We start from the raw sequence: 16,269 nt of genomic DNA on the forward strand, positions 1-16,269 counted from the left end.
TCATATGTCATTTCTTTATTTAGATCTTGTTTGTTTCAGCAGTATTTTATATTTTTCAATGAATAGGTATTGTACATAGTTTGCTAAATTTATTCCTAAATATTTCATATTTTGAAATATTACCTGAATGGTATTTAAAAATTAAATTTACAATAGCTGATTGCTAGTCTATGGAAAAATCATTCATTTTCAAATATTGGGTTGGTATCATGCAACCTTGCTAAACACATTTACTAATCCCTGTAGCCTGTTGGTAAACAACTTATTTACTACATAGGTGCACATACAGCATGGTAATGAACATTGTTTTACTCTTTCTTTTTCAACATGTATGTCTTTTACTAATTTTCTTTGCCTTGTACTATTAGTATCATTAGTTAACTACTGAGTAGAAGTAGTGAGAGCACATACTTCTGCCTTTTTCTTTATTTTAGTAGGGAAATATGCAGTGCTAGCAATGTGTTTAAGATGACTTTTATTAGGTTGAGGAAATTTACTTTTATTTCAGTTTGTTGAGTTTTTTTCATGAATAGTGTTACATTTCCTCAAAATAGTTTTTTTCACATCTTTTGAGAATGACTTTTGTTTTTAATTTTTCTGATTTTTAATATGGTGAATGATATTGATTGACTTTTACATGTTAAACTGCCATTGCATTCTTGGATAAAGCTTACTTGGTCATTATGTATTATCCTTTTCATATATTGCTGAATTGTATTTGCTAAAATCTTAAAGATTTCTATATCTATATTCATAAGAGGTATTAGCATATGCATTTTTCTTGTAATATCTTCATATGGTTTTGTAATCTGGCTAATGTTAAATGATTTAAAGAGTGTTTTATCTTTTTTAAGAGTTTGTATAGAATTGGTAATATTTCTATCTTAAATGTTTGATATAATTCATCGGGGAAACTATCTGTTCCAGGACTTCGTGAAAAAATTTTTAACTATGTATGTATTTTCTTTAATAGATGTAGGGATATCTTGATTCATCTTGTCACAAATGACAGGATGTTTTCCCTTTTTTAAGGTAAAATAAGATTGCATTGTGTATATATAGTTGGCCCGCGGTATACATAGGGAATTGGTTCCAGGACCCCTCTACCAAAGCCTGTACATATTCAGCTCCCACAGTCAGCATGGGGAAGCTACATGTAGGAAAAGTTGGCCCTTTCTGTATAGGAAAAGTTGGTTCTCCCTTAACACAAGTTTTGCATCCCACAAATATTGTATTTTCTATTTGCATTAGGTTGAAAGAATTTACATATAAGTGGGCCCACACATAAGTGGACTCATGAAGTTCAAACCCATGTTATTCAGGATCATCAATATGCCACATGTTCTTCATCTGTTCATTCCATTGTATGGACCCTTAGGTTGATTCCATATCTTGGCTATTGAGACTAATGTTATAAATGAACATGGGTATGAAGATATCTTTTTGATGTGCTGATTTCAGATTCTTTAGATATATACCTAGCAGTGAAATTGCTGGACCATACGGTAGTTCTACTTTTAATCTTTCGAGGAAACTTTATATTGTTTTCTATAATAGGTATACTTAGTTACATTCCCACCAACAGGGTACAAGGGTTCCCTTTTCTCCACATTCTTGCCAACACTTGTTATCTTTTGTCTTTTTGGATAATAACCATTTTAACAGATGTGAAATGACATATCATTTTGGTTTTTATTTGCATTTTTCTGATGGTGAGTAATGTTGAGCATTTTTCTGTATACTTATTGGGCATTTGCATATCTTCTTTTGCGAAATGTCCAGTCAGGTCCTTTCCCCATGTTTTAATTTGGTTATTTGTTTTCTTGCTTTTAAGTTCTCTGAGTTCCTTATATATTTTGGGTATTAATCCTTTAATAGGATCATTGCAAATGTATCATCGCATTTCATAGGTTATCTCTTCACTTTGTTGATTGTGTCCTTGCTATGCAGAAGCTTTGTAGTTTGATGTAATATCATTTGTCTACTTTTGCTTTTGTTATCTGTGCTTTTGGGGTCATATCCAAGAAATCTTTACCCAATGAATATCATTAACGTTTCCACTATGTCTTTTTCTAGTAGTTTTACCATTTCATGTCTTATCTTTAAAACTTTAATCTGTTTTTAGTTGATTTTTACATATGGTGTAAAACAGGGTCTGATTTTATTCTTCTGCATGTGGATATATCGTTTTCCCAGAATCATTAATTGAAGGGACTGTCTTTTTCCTGGTATGTGTCTCTAGGCATTTTCATCGAAAGTTAATTGACTATAAATATGTGAGTTTATTTTCAGGCTTCCTATTCTGTTCCACTGGTCTTGTGTTAGTACTATGCTGGTACAGTGTTGTTTTCATCACTATAGTTTTGTAGTGGATTTTGAAATCAACTAATGGGATGCCTCTAGATTTGTTCTTTTTGCTTAAGATTGCCTTAGCTTTTTGTGGTTTCATACTGATTTCAGAATTTTTTTTTAATTTTTGTGAAAAATGTCACTGAGATTATGGTAGGCATTGCTCTTAATCTGTAGATCACTTTGGGTAGTATGGACATTGTAACAATATTAATTTTTCCAATCTGTGAATGTGAGATCTTTCCATTTATTTGTGTCTTTTTCAATTTATTTCATCAATGTTTTATAGTTTTTATTGTACAGATTTTTCAACTCATTGGTTACATTTATTTCAAAGATTTTCAGTTTTTTTTAGTGAGCAATAAAAGGAAATGTTTCAATAGTTAAGCTTGATTAAACCTTGATTATATCTGCTTTTTATAAAAAAATATCCTGATATCCATGTAGATAATGTATTAGGGTTGGGATTAGGTATATGAATAGCAAGTGAGTTGTGGAGACTTCTTAGCAAGCTAAAGTAGTAGTCATTATGAGAGATTGTGGAAATTCAGCTATACTGGCATTAGTGGGAAAATGTAAACTTGTTAGTTTACTTTTTCAGTAAACTTTATTTTCAATAATTAACAGGACTAAAACATGAAAAAAAAATTGTTTGAATGCTTCTATTCTTTCTACATTAAAGCAAAGAGACATCTAGAAGTCATCTCTGTAGACAAATGAACAGTTACATTACTTGCTTTCTTCTGGATCAGTTTTGTGCTTAATTGCTGAGAGGGCACCATCAGGGAGGGAATTTAGACTAATGTTTGCATAAGATATTCAGTAGACCAGGGTATATTTTCCTATTTTAGCAAGAATAATGAACTAACCTAGTGATAAAAAAAATACCCATTAAAGTAAGATACAAAGAACAAATACAGTTCAGTTTTATCACATTTATTTCAGTTCTGATGCATTTGGATAATACCAAAAATTTGGAGTATAGCCACAGATTTTTAAAATTAAAGTTTTTTTTTTTTTGGTTACTTGTTTGGTTTATTAGAATCAGAATAACTTGGTCATTGTGGAAGTTTGAAATCGTATTTTACATATATAGCTACTCTGTTATTATAACTGGAGGCAAGGTTCAAATGCCCTAACAATGAGTCTTTTTTATTATAGCATCTGTAAGCATAAAAGTTTTCAAAAAAGTGGTAGTTCTCCACCAACAATTGTAAACAAGTGAGACTTCAAACCTACAGCAGTAATAGAGATTGGCGTTTGCCATGTAAGGTGCTGAAGGGAATCTTTTGAAGACATCTACCATAAATTCTTAGAGAAAAAAACTGTATGTCAGGTTCACAGTAAATAATAGCTCCCTTGTGTCTTAACTGTCTAACTGAATGCTTATGGAAAGGTAAGCTAAGAGAAAATCCCATGATCTGGTCATTTCTTGGTACATAATAAAGTATAATAGGTACTCTTCTTGAGCATTTAGTTTACTTTTGAGCCTCTTAGGATTCTTAAAAGTTTAAAACTAGATTGGGCCAACTTTTGTGTGTGTGTGTGTGTGTGTGTGTGTGTGTGTGTCTTGCTCTGTCACCCAGGCTAGAGTGTAGTGGCATGATCTTGGCTTACTGAAACCTTTGCCTCCTGAGGTCAGAAAATTCTTGTGCCGCAGCTTCCCGAGTAGCTGGGACTGCAGATGTGCACCACCATGCCTGGCTATTTTTTTTTTTTTTGGTAATTTTAAGAGTTTCACTATGTTGGCCAGGCTGGTCTTTTAACTCCTGGCCTCAAGTGATCCTCCTGTCTTGACCTCCCAAAGTGCTGGGATTACAGGAGTGAGCCACTGCACCCCATCTAGATTGATTCAAATTTAAAATTTATCTTATGATTGAAATTAATATATTACTAAATTAAAAATTATAAATAATGTAGTAAAGAATATATAGTCTTATTGGTAAATAGTATCTTGGAGATATAATCCTTGCTTAAATTTATTTTTAAGTATTTTATTTTAGTTTTTAATGTTGCAAATGGGATCTTTTCTGGTTTCTTTTTCAGATAGTTCATTGTTAGCATATAGAAATGCTACTGATTTTTGTATGTTTATTCGTATTCTGCAACTTTACTGAATTTATTATTTTTTTACAGATTTTTCGTGGAGACTTTAGTATTTTCTACATGTAATATTATGTAATCTGCAAACAGGCAGATTCTTCTTTCCAATTTGGATGTCTTTTATTTCTTTCTTTTGCCTAATTCCTCTGGCTAGGATTTCTTGTACTAAACAGAAGTGGTGGGAATGAGCATTCTTGTCTTGTTCTTAATGTTAGAGGAAAAGCCTTCAACTTTCCAACACTGTGGTGTTGAATGTGGGCTTGTCATACATGGCCTTTATTATATTGAGGTACATTCCTTTTATACCTAATTTGCTGAGAGTTTTTATTATGAAATGATGTTGAATTCTATCAAAAGCTTTTTCTGCATCTATTGAGATGATCATAGAGTTTTTGTCCTTCATTCTGTTATTGTGGTGTATCACATTAATTATTTTTGCATGTTAACTCATCATTGCTTCCTTGGGATAAATCCCATTTTATCACAATGAATGATTCTTTTACTGTGATCTTGATTTTTATTTGCTAGTATGTGTTGAGAATTTTTGCTCCAATATTTATCAGGGATATTGGCCTTTATTTTTTCTTTTCTTATAGTGTCATTGTCTGACTTTGGTATTAGGATAATGCTGGCCTCGTGAAATGAGTTTGGAAGTGTTCCCTCCTCTTATATTTTGTGGAAAATTTTGAAAAGGATTGTTCTTAATTATTTTTTAAATATTTGGCACAATTCATTAGTGAAGCTCATTTGCTCCTGGGCTTTCTTTGTTGGAAGGTTCTTGATTATTGATTCAAAAACTTTTGATTGGTAATTCAATCTTATAGTTGTAATGCTCTTTTAAGCTGACAACAACTTAACTTAGATCACATAAAATAACTCTACGCTTTTATGCCAACTCCACCTCTCATATTTTATGTTTTTGATGTCATGATTTATATATTTATTGAATATTCCTTAGCATATTATTATAGTTATTATTTTTAACACTTTTGTCTTTTAGCCTTTATACTACAGATAAAAGTGATTCACACATCACCATTACAGTATTAGAATATTTTGAATTGTGTCCTTACTTTTACTACTGAGTTTTATACTTTCATATGTTTTAGTCTCTTTGATAGCTGATAGGACTTTGCTTTTTTTTCTTTCAATGTGACAGATGCTGCCTTTTAATTGACTATTTTAGACAATTTATATTTAATGTAATTATCAATACGCTTGGGTTTAAACATGCTGTTTTGATTTTTGCCCTCTAATTATTCTGTTAGTTTCCTTTTCCTTTTACAATTTCATTTTTTCTCCTTTATTAACTTCTGGAATGTAATTGTTGATATATTTAAACTTAGGTCTACTATTTTATTATTCGGGTCTTTGTGTTTTCTTTTTTTAATTATTATTATACTTTAAGTTCTGGGATACATATGCAGATTGTGCAGGATTGTTACATAGGTATACACATGCCATGGTGGTTTGCTGCATCTGTCCCCCCTTCACCTACATTAAGTATTTCTCCTAATGTTATCCCTCCCCAATTCTCCCACCCCCTGCTATCCCTCCCCTAGTCCCCCCACCCTCCCAACAGGCCCTGTTGTGTGATGTTCCCCTCCCTGTGTCCATGTGTTCTCATTGTTCAACACCTACTTATGAGTGAGAACATGAGGTGTTTGGTTTTCTGTTCTTGCATCAGTTTGCTGAGAATGATGGTTTCCAGCTTCATACATGTCCCTGCAAAGGGTATGAACTCATCCTTTTTTATGGCTGCATAGTATTCCATAGTGTATATGTGCCACATTTTCTTTATCCAGTTTATCATTGATAGGCATTTGGGTTCCAAGTCTTTGCTATTGTAAACAGTGCCTCAATGACCATATGTGTGAATGTTTCTTTATAATGGAATGATTTATAATCCTTTGGGTATATACCCAGTAATGGGATTGCTGGGTCAAATGGTATTTCTGTTTCTAGATCCTTGAGGAATTGCCACACTGTCTTCCACAATGGTTGCACCAGTTTACACTCCCACCAACAGTGTAAAAGCGTTCCTATTTCTCCACATCCTCTTCAGCATCTGTTGTCTCCAGATTTTTTAATGATCGCCATTCTAACTGGCATAATATGGTATTTCAATGTGGTTTTGATTTGCATTTCTCTAATGACCAGTGGTGATGAACATATCCCTTCTATCTGAATAGCCTCATTTAGGATTTCTTTGGAGCAACTCTGCTGACTATATAGATTACCTGAGCTTTTCTGCATCTGAGAATGTCTTTATTTCACACTTACCCATGTAGGATATTTTTGTTGCATACAGAATTCTAAGTTATAGTTATTAGCCCTTCAAAAATGTCGGGCCACTTATTTCTGGCCTTTATGGCTTCTTATGATAAAACCATAGCCATTTAAATTGTTGTTCCCTTATATAATTTGTTATTTTTCTGTAGCAGCTTCCAAGATGTTTTCTTCATTTTTATTTTTCAACAGTTTAATTGTGATATGCTTGCCGTGGATTTTTTTGAAAATACCTTGTTTGTGGTTTGCTCAGCTTCATGAATCTGTAGGACTATTATTAACTACATCTTTTTGTTTCTTTTAAATGGTTGCTGTATTATTTACAATATACATCTTTAGTTTATCAGATACTACCTTTAATTAATGTTATATCACTTCATATATAGTGTCAGAACCTTAAAATAGTATACCTGATTTTTAAATTATTTCTTTTGAGCTAATATCATACCTATATATGTTATAAACAGCACAATAAATTGTTATAATGTTTCTTTTTAACAGTAAATTATCATTTTAGAGAGATAAAAATGAAGATGATTTGTATTTATCCACATATTAACCATCTCCTATACTCTTTATTCATCTGTATAAATCCAAATTCTATATAATATCTGGTATAATTTTCATTTAGTACAAGGAATTTTGTTGTCTTCTGTTGTAGGGCAAGTCTCTTAACTATTTTTCTTTTTGTCTGATGACTTTTTGTTTCATTTTCATTTTTGAAAAAATGTTTGCTGAGTGTAGAATTCTATTTTGATAAGTTTTTTTTAAAATAGAATTATAGGTTGGCAATTCCTCCCCATAATCCCCACATTTTACTAGCTTAAGAATGTGACTCCACTGTCCTCTGACTTGCAATTGGTTTCTTATTATAAGTCAGTTGTCATTCTTATTTTTGTTCTTCTGCTTTTTTTTAAAAAAATCATCATCACTTCATGAAATTCTTGGTGTGAGTTTCTTTATGTTTTTCAACACTCCCCCTCCACCACACACACCTTGAGTGTATTTCATTGAGTTTCTTGGTTTTGTGGAATTAGAGATTTTGTTAAATTTGGGAAATTATTTCTTCAAATGTTATTTCTGTCCACCACATTACCGTCATATCACCCTATCTAGATTAGGCTCAAACTCTTATCACCCTAGATTAGGCTGCTTGATATTGTTATACAGGTTTTTCAGTCTGTTTTGTTTATGTGCTTCATTTTGGACAGTTTCTATTTATATATAAGTTCACTGTTCTATAATCTCTCCCTTGTGCTAATTCTGTTAGATGTATTTTTCATGTGAGATATTGTGTTTTTCATTTATAGGCATTCTATTTTAGTTTCTAAAAAATTATCTATTATTCTTGATCATATTCATGTTTTCTGCAACATTATTAAGCATATTCAAGTATATTTCTAATAGTTTTTAAAAACATTCTGTTCTACCACTTCTATCTTTTGTTTTATTTCTGGGTCTCTTTCTATTAAATGATTTCCTTCTTGTTATGAATTATATATTTTTTGACTTCTGTACTTGTTAAATTTTCATACATTTTGGACATGCATATTTTAAAATTTTGGCTATTAGATTTTGTTGTATTCTTTTAAGGGGTGTTGGACTTTGTACTGACACGCAGTTACATTACTTTTTATGAGTTTGAACATTATGGGAGTTTGTTCTTGTTAGATTGGCTCCAGAGCAACTTTTAGTTTATTACTCATTTATTTTGGTACTATAGCCCTTCTCAGCACTCTACCTAATACCTCCCGTAGTGTGGGTCATTTTTCTATTGTTGCTCTGAGAACAAACTGTTACTAGCGCTAGTAAATAACTTGAGTTGTTTTTTGGTCCTTTCCACAGCTTTAAGTAGTTTTTCCCTTTTGCACATGCAGATCAGTAGTCAGCTAAAGGCTTGTGGTACTTTTCTGAAGATTTCTTGAGTTTTCTCTGTGTGCAAGCTGGTTTGATTTCTTTAAACTCTAATCTTTGTTTTCTCAACTCAGTGAGATCACCACTCTATTTGTGATCTCACTGAGTTTCTGTTCACCTTACAAGTAATCAGGGTAATTCATTATGAAATACAGCATTTCACTTAAAATACTATAAAAGCAAAAAATACTGTAAAAGTCAAAAGAAAAAATGACTCAAATATACTAAGAATTCTTCATTAGGCCATGGTGGAGTAATTTGGAAAGCATTTCCTGCTATAAACAACTCAAAAACCAGAAAAAAATATATGAAAAATTCTTCACAGACATTAGATAACAAGCAGAAATAAAAAAATTATTTGTTTCTCTTTAAAGAAAGAGAAATATTTATTTCATGCTAAAAAGTTTATTTATTCTACTTTACTTCCCCCATCTTGTGTCATGGCCAGAGCATTGCCTACAAGCAGTATGCTCTGGCAATCATAGATCTTACATTGTTTCTGTTTCTTTTAGAGTCATAGTCCTATGTTGTCACAGGATCACAGTCGTATGCTGCTTGGTATCCAGTATCTGTAAAGGATTTTTCATTTATTTTGTTCTGGTTTTTGAGTTGTTTGTGGTAGGAAATGCTTTCTAAATTACTCCATCATAGCCTAATGAAGAACTCTTGGTATATTTGAATGATTTCTTTTTGACTTTTGCATTATTATCTTGAGTTAGTTCATGTATTCATGCATCTGATTTTACCACTGTATTTTCTCATTAATGACCTACTTTTGAACCAGTGATTTACTCTTTTATAAATTGAGAGTGTGATAAAGCACACTACCAAATTTAAAATAAATATTCATGCATATTCAAATAATAGAATAAGAAAATACTTTTTCTGAAGTGATCTATATTTTGTTACCTTGTATGTTTATTGAGGCCAACTGGTTCCTTGGAGTATATACACATTTCCAAATGCAAAACATAAAAAGAATATAATGAGACTGTGAATCAAATTAATCTTACTTTTCAGATTTGTTTCCTGTATGGTAACACAATTGTTTCCTTAATTTTTCATCTGAAAGTACTATGCCACTTATGAATTCCTTGCCTGAACAGCTAGCAATTGAACCTAGAAAAGCATTGAAGTAGTATTTAAGAATGCACGTTTTGGTGTTAGACCTGTGTTTTGGCTCTTACATTTCTAAAAATTCATTTCCTGAACTGCTAGTGATTGGACCCAGAGAAACACTGAGATAGTATTTAAGAATGCAAATTTTGGTGTTAGACCCATATTTTGGCTCTTACAGTTCTAAAAGTTTTTAAAAATATATTTGCCAAGTAGTTAAGTGAAGTACTATATTTCATAATGAATTATGCTGATTAACAGTAAGGCGAACATTATATTTTTAAAATAAATTTTTTATTTTGAGATAAATGTAGTTACAGGTATGTAATTGTAAGAAATAATAAGAGAGTGATTCTGTATACCCTTTACATAGTTTTCTCTCATAGTAACATCTTGCACAAATGTGTAATATCACAAGTCTATATACTGACATTGATATAACCCTGTGATCTTACTCACATTTTCCCAGTTTTATTTGTATTCATTTGTGTGTGTGTGTGCGCGTGCACATATTTCATTCTGCGCAGTTTTATCACACATGTTGTTTCATGTATCTGCCACCATAGTTAAGATGCAGAGTAGTTCTTCACCCCAAAGATCCTACTCATTGCCCCTTTAAACCATACCTACCTCCTTTCGACCCTGGCTCCTCATAACCACCAGTTTATTCTCCATTTTTATAATTTTGTAATTCCAAGAATGTTTTATAAATGGAACATTTACATTTAAGGTAATTTTGATATGTTAGTGACTAAGTCTGCTATTTTATTATTTGTTTTCTGTTTGTTTCTTTTTCTTGTGCCTCTTTTTCTCTTGCTTCCTGTGGGTTATGTGAATAAATTTTAGGTTTCCATTTTGATGCACTCATAGTGTTCTTGGTAGTATCTCTTGGTATCATTTTCTTAGTGGTTGCTCTGGATATTAAAATATATATATTTGACTTATCAAAGTCTACTGGCATCAATAATTTACCACCTCAGGTGGTATGTGGAAAAGTTGCTTTCATTTACGTCACTTCACCTTTACTTTTCTTACTTTTAGATATCAATATCTTGAGTATCAATGGTGTTATAATTTTTTTCCATCATCATATATGATTTATAAACATTCATGAGGATAATGTGTTGTGTGTACTCATATTTCTGCTCTATTTGTTGTTCTGACTTCTTTTCTGATGCTCCAAGCTTCCTTCCTTTATCTTTCTGTTTGAAGAAGTTTCTTTAACCATTATTTCAGGAGAGACATGCTAATGACAAATTCTTTTAGTTTCTTGAAATTTAAGAAATTCTTTTTCTTCTAATTTCCTAAAGGATAGTTTCACTGGAGGTAGAATTCATACTTTACAGTACTTTTTCTCTCCAGCATTTGGTAACAGTTATGCTACTTCTTTTAGGCCTCCATGGTTTCAGAAAAGAAGTCCACTATTAGTCCACTATTATTAAAATTGTTGTTTCCTGAGGTAATTTGTCATTTCACTCTGGCTGCTTTCAAGATATTTTTCTTTGTCTTTAGTTTTTAGAAATTTAATTATGATGTATCTTGGCATAGATTTCTTTGGGTTTAGCCTATTTAAGACTTACTTAGTTTCTTTCTTTTTCTTTTCTTTTTTTTTTTTTTTTTTTTGAGATGGAGTCACGCTCTGTAACCTAGGCTGGAGTTCAGTGGCATGATCTTGGCTCACTGCAACCTCTGTCTCTTGCAGTGAGGGTCCCAGTTCAAGCAATTCTCCTGCCTCAGCCTCCCGAGTAGCTGGGATTACAGGCACATGCCACCACACTCAGCTAATTTTTGTATTTTCAGTAGAGATGGGGTTTCACCATATTGGCCAGGCTGGTCTTGAACTCCTGACCTGGTGATCCACCCTCCTTTGCCTCCCAAAGTACTGGGATTACAGGAATGAACCACTGTGCCTAGCCTACTTAGTTTCTTGAATCTCTAGGTTTATGTCTTCACAAAATTTGGAAGTATTTGGCCATCATTTCTTTAAAAACTCTATAAGCCCCATTTCTTTTTCTTCTACTTCTGAGATTATGGTGATACAAATGTTGAACCGTTTGTTATTGTCCTAAGGGTCTCTGAGACTCTGTTCACTTTTTTCTCTCCAATCTGTCTTCTCTATTTTTTATATTGGGCAAATTTTATTTATTTATTTCTATTTTTAATTTTTTGTTTATTTTTATAATTTTAACCTTTTTTTTTTTTAAATTCAGGGGGGTGAATCTAAAAGCATGTTTGTTATGTAGGCATATTGCATGATGCTGAGGCTTAGGGTATGAATGATCCTGTAACCCAGGTATTGAGCATTGTACCCAATTGTTAGTTTTTCACCCCTTGCCCCACTCCCTCTCTTGATATATTTTATTGATCTGTCTTCAAGTTTAACAGTTCTTTCCTTTGTCATTTCTACTCTGGTATTGAGCCTATCCAATTAGTTTTTATTTGTTATTGTCATTTTTTAAAAACTTTTTTTTTTGCTGATATATTTTTGTGTTTTTTTTTTGTTTCAAGATAATTTGTAATAGTAGCAAAGTTGCAGAGAAAAAGGAATGCTTATACACTGTTGGTAGGAGTGTAAATTAGTTCAATCATTGTGAAATACAGTGTGGTGATTTCTCAAAGACCTAAAGACAGAAATACCATTCAACTCAGCAATCCCATTACTAGGTACATACCCAAAGAAATATATTAATACATTATTCTATAATAAAGACACATGCACACATATGTTCATTGCAGCGCTATTCATAATAGCAAAGAATCAACCTAAATGCCCATCAATGATAGACTGAATAAAGAAAATGTGGTACATATACATCATGGAATATTATGCAGCCACAAAAAAGAATGAGATAATGTCCTTTGCAGGGACGTGGTTGGAGCTGAAGGCTATTATCCTTCACAGATTAACACAGAAACAGATAACCAAATACCATATGTTCTTGCTTATAAGTGGGAGCTAAATGATGAGAACACATGGACACATAGAGGGAAACAACACACACTCTGGCTGAGTGAATGGTGGGAGTGAATGGTGGGAGGAGGGAGAGGATCAGAAAAAGTAACTAATGGGTACTAGGCTTAATACTTGGGTGATGAACTAATTGATACAACAAATTCCCACGACACTTGAAAATTGTGAGAATTTTTACTTTTGCCAAGGTGATGGGTGTGAATGGTATTTTAATGTGCAATTTCCTGATTACTATTGTAAATGTCTTTTTATGTGTTCATTTGCTATTATTTCCTGTTTAGTGAATTGCCTATTAAAATCTATAATGTTCTCTTTATGTTTGAAATATTATTGAATTTTCATTTATTGATTTTCTGGGTGTAGAAGTTTTAAAATAAAATTATTGTTGCACTATGTAACAAAACTGTACTTGCACCACTGAACTTAAAAGTTAAAAATATTTGTAGTTACTTGGAGTATTTTTATCATGGTTACTTTAAAAATCTTTTTAGATAACTTTAACATCTGATTCATCTCAGTGTTAGTATTACTTGATTGTCTTTTCTCATTCAAGTTGTGATTTTTCCTGTAGTTGGTATGACAAGCAATTTTTGATTGTAACTTGACATTTTGGGTTTTATAATGAGAGTCTCTAGGTTCTATTTTGAATATTTTATCTTAGCAGGTAGTCATCTAGTTTGGGTTTTGCATTCAGGTCTTGTGGTGAGATCTCTCTTTCCAGTCTTGGGCCTTGTAGGGAAGGGGAGTGCCTTCCCTGCATAGTTAGTATAAGTAGTATTTGGCGGGTCCCTCTTGCTAGTGCTGCTAGGATCATCTGGTGTTGTCCATGGGACGCTTGTTCAATTTGGGTAAGGAATAAGCGTGCCCGAGTAACCTTTTTTTGTAAGGATGAGGGTTGAGAAATGCTGGGCCTGAGTAACCTCCTTCTGTTAGGTGAGTGAGTGTCATGAGATATACATCCTCCAGTCCCTAGCCAGTCTGCCTTCCTCTTTGCACCCTTCAGAATTTTTCTTTGCTTGTCTCTTACACTGTATCTAAGGTCTGTAGGGAGGCGCAGGGAAAAAATTAGTCTACCCTATCTTGTTTCACATATTAACTTTTGAACCTTTGATGTGTTATTCAATTTTTTTAGCTTTGAATTTCCTAAGTTGTAAAGAAGGGATAGCAATAATATACCCCTACAAAGGTTATTATTAAATGAGATAATGAGATAGTTCCCGAGAACTATGCTCTGTTAGAGAATGATGCTGCTGTTGATTGCAAGGTTGTTTATTGCAACATTGTTTTTAAGAGCAAATTGAAACCCAAATGAGTAACAATGGAGAGTTATTTAAATAAATTATATATTATCAACACAATGGAATTTAGCTGTTAAAAAACTAATAAATGGGACATGGAATGATGCCTCAAATGTTTTGTTAAGTGAAACAGTAGTTGAGAAATAGTATTTTTTAGGGGTACAAATATTTATATACATACACACATATATAAACAAATCTATGTACATAATGTACATGCATTTTATGTATGTCTACAAAAATATTCAGAACTGTAATTTGAATATAGTCTGTACATAACAAATTATGAAAAGTACCTCTAGGTAGTGGTCTGGGGAAAAGGGTAGCTTTTACATTTTATACTTCTTGAGTCAATATTTTTTGGTAAGGATCAATTATCTATCTTTATTAAAAGGAAAATGAATAAAAATATGAAAATCTTTTAGTTCAAATTTATAAATAAACTTAAATAAGTGGTTAAGAAATATTAATCAAATTATTTCTGATAACTTGTTTTTTACTTCATATTTTGGAAATTACCTTCAAAATGTAATGTCTATTAATTACATGTGAGTATTGCAAAGTTTCTTAACATAAATGAAGTACTATTGGCTTTGATGACTCTTGTTTTGATATTTCTATTTTTTATGACTATTGTAGAATCATATTCTGTACTACCTTAGAATTTTGTAAATGCAAAGAGTTTTTAAGCATTATCATTTTTTATTAGTTGATTTGGGTATTTTCAATGAGCTGACTAGGATGCCACATTTTAGGTGGCTGGTTAGAGGAAGGATGGAGATATGATCTATCTGCATATTTAAAAGTGAATGACAGATTTTTATATAACTGCTTTTTATAACAAATTTTCTAAGGCCAAGAAATTGTGTGTTTTTCATGTGCATTTCTTAAAAGCATCCCTTGCATATGATTGATGTTTTTATTAGTCAAACTGCATTGGGATATGACTCTCTTGAAGATACAGCAAACAGAATAGGATTTTAAAATAGGAAATTAGTTACAAAAATGTTAGACAGACTAGAAACACCAAAAGGAAGGGATCATCCAGAAATCCAGAAGTGGGTACATACCTAGGCTGGAGCCTGTGATCACATTTGCCACAGAGCAACTAAACATACCACTTTTGATACTGAGCAGGGAATACCTATTAAGCCAGCACTGCCGTTACCTACCACAGTCTTCCTGTTCCTGCTGCTAGAGGCAAAAACAGAATATTTCCTCTTGTCCTTTAATCTCATACTAGTACTCCCACTGGTGAAACCTAATAGTAAGACAATTGTCAAGAGAGTCTTGGAAATTTTATTGTTTAGGTTTTCATCCTCTGCAATACAAAAGACTTTATAAAAAGGAAAGTAGGGCTTATAACCAACAAATAAAGGGCCAGCACAGTACTGAAAATGTGTTCAAGTAATCTTAGATTGCGAAGGGTGGGGATCATAACATTTTGTCTTTTTAATATTGGTGACTAACTGTGTCACATAGTAGACTCTCATAAAATATTTGTTAAATTTTTTTAGAGTTATTTATGTAATATAAGAATAAAGTTTTCCTTTTTCTCTTGCAAACACAAAAAATGTTCTTTTTAGTATTTCAGAGTTTGATTTCATCTCTGGAAAGACCAGTGTTACTCAACTTCAAACCCAGCACCTAACCTGACACATATTTAATAAATGTTTCTTGATTAATGTTAGATAGATGATATTTACTCATAAAAATATGTCATTAAAATGAACTTGTTGGTATTTTTGGTGATATATTAGTTATATTTAAAAGTACTACTTAAAATTTATAATTTATTTTCTTTCTGTTACAGCATCAAACACTTGGCTTGTTCCAGAAACTAAAGGAGCTATTGTACAAGGTGGATATGGCCATACCAGTGTGTATGATGAAATAACAAAGTCCATTTATGTTCATGGAGGGTATAAAGCATTGCCAGGCAACAAATATGGATTGGTTGATGATCTTTATAAATATGAAGTTAACACTAAGACTTGGTGAGTACAAAAAATTACACATTTTCTATTTTGCCTTCGTTATTGTAAACGATTGATTTTAAAATGGTTTCTGACATAGAAATACTTTATGTGCATTAATTGCAAGTGCTGATACCATCTTCATTTCAGATGAGTAATTTTGTTTACCAGTATGACTTTGATGTCATCTGTCCAGGGGCTTGTTCTTTGCACTCACATTTTATTGTCATGTGTAAATTTTAAAAAGCATGTT

The 16,269-nt window shown here is 32.2% G+C and overlaps 1 protein-coding gene across 9 annotated transcripts in view; it reads left to right on the forward strand.

Annotated features, from left to right (window-relative positions):
- The window catches only part of ATRNL1 (attractin like 1), an 842,256-nt gene that overhangs the window by 93,059 nt on the left and 732,928 nt on the right, over positions 1–16,269 (forward strand). For all 9 annotated transcript variants that reach the window (XR_004269856.1, XR_004269857.1, XM_032281122.1 and 6 more), the window contains one exon: positions 15,854–16,037. Coding sequence is in view for 7 of the 9 variants with exons in the window: in XM_032281122.1 (XP_032137013.1) it covers positions 15,854–16,037 (184 nt within the window). In the remaining 2 variants the exon portion in view is untranslated. The remainder of the gene's footprint in view (positions 1–15,853; positions 16,038–16,269) is intronic.

The sequence above is a fragment of the Sapajus apella genome, unplaced genomic scaffold (assembly GCF_009761245.1).
Source record: "Sapajus apella isolate SASKATOON/1434 unplaced genomic scaffold, GSC_monkey_1.0 scaffold13, whole genome shotgun sequence".
In the NCBI taxonomy this organism is placed as follows: Eukaryota; Metazoa; Chordata; class Mammalia; order Primates; family Cebidae; genus Sapajus; species Sapajus apella.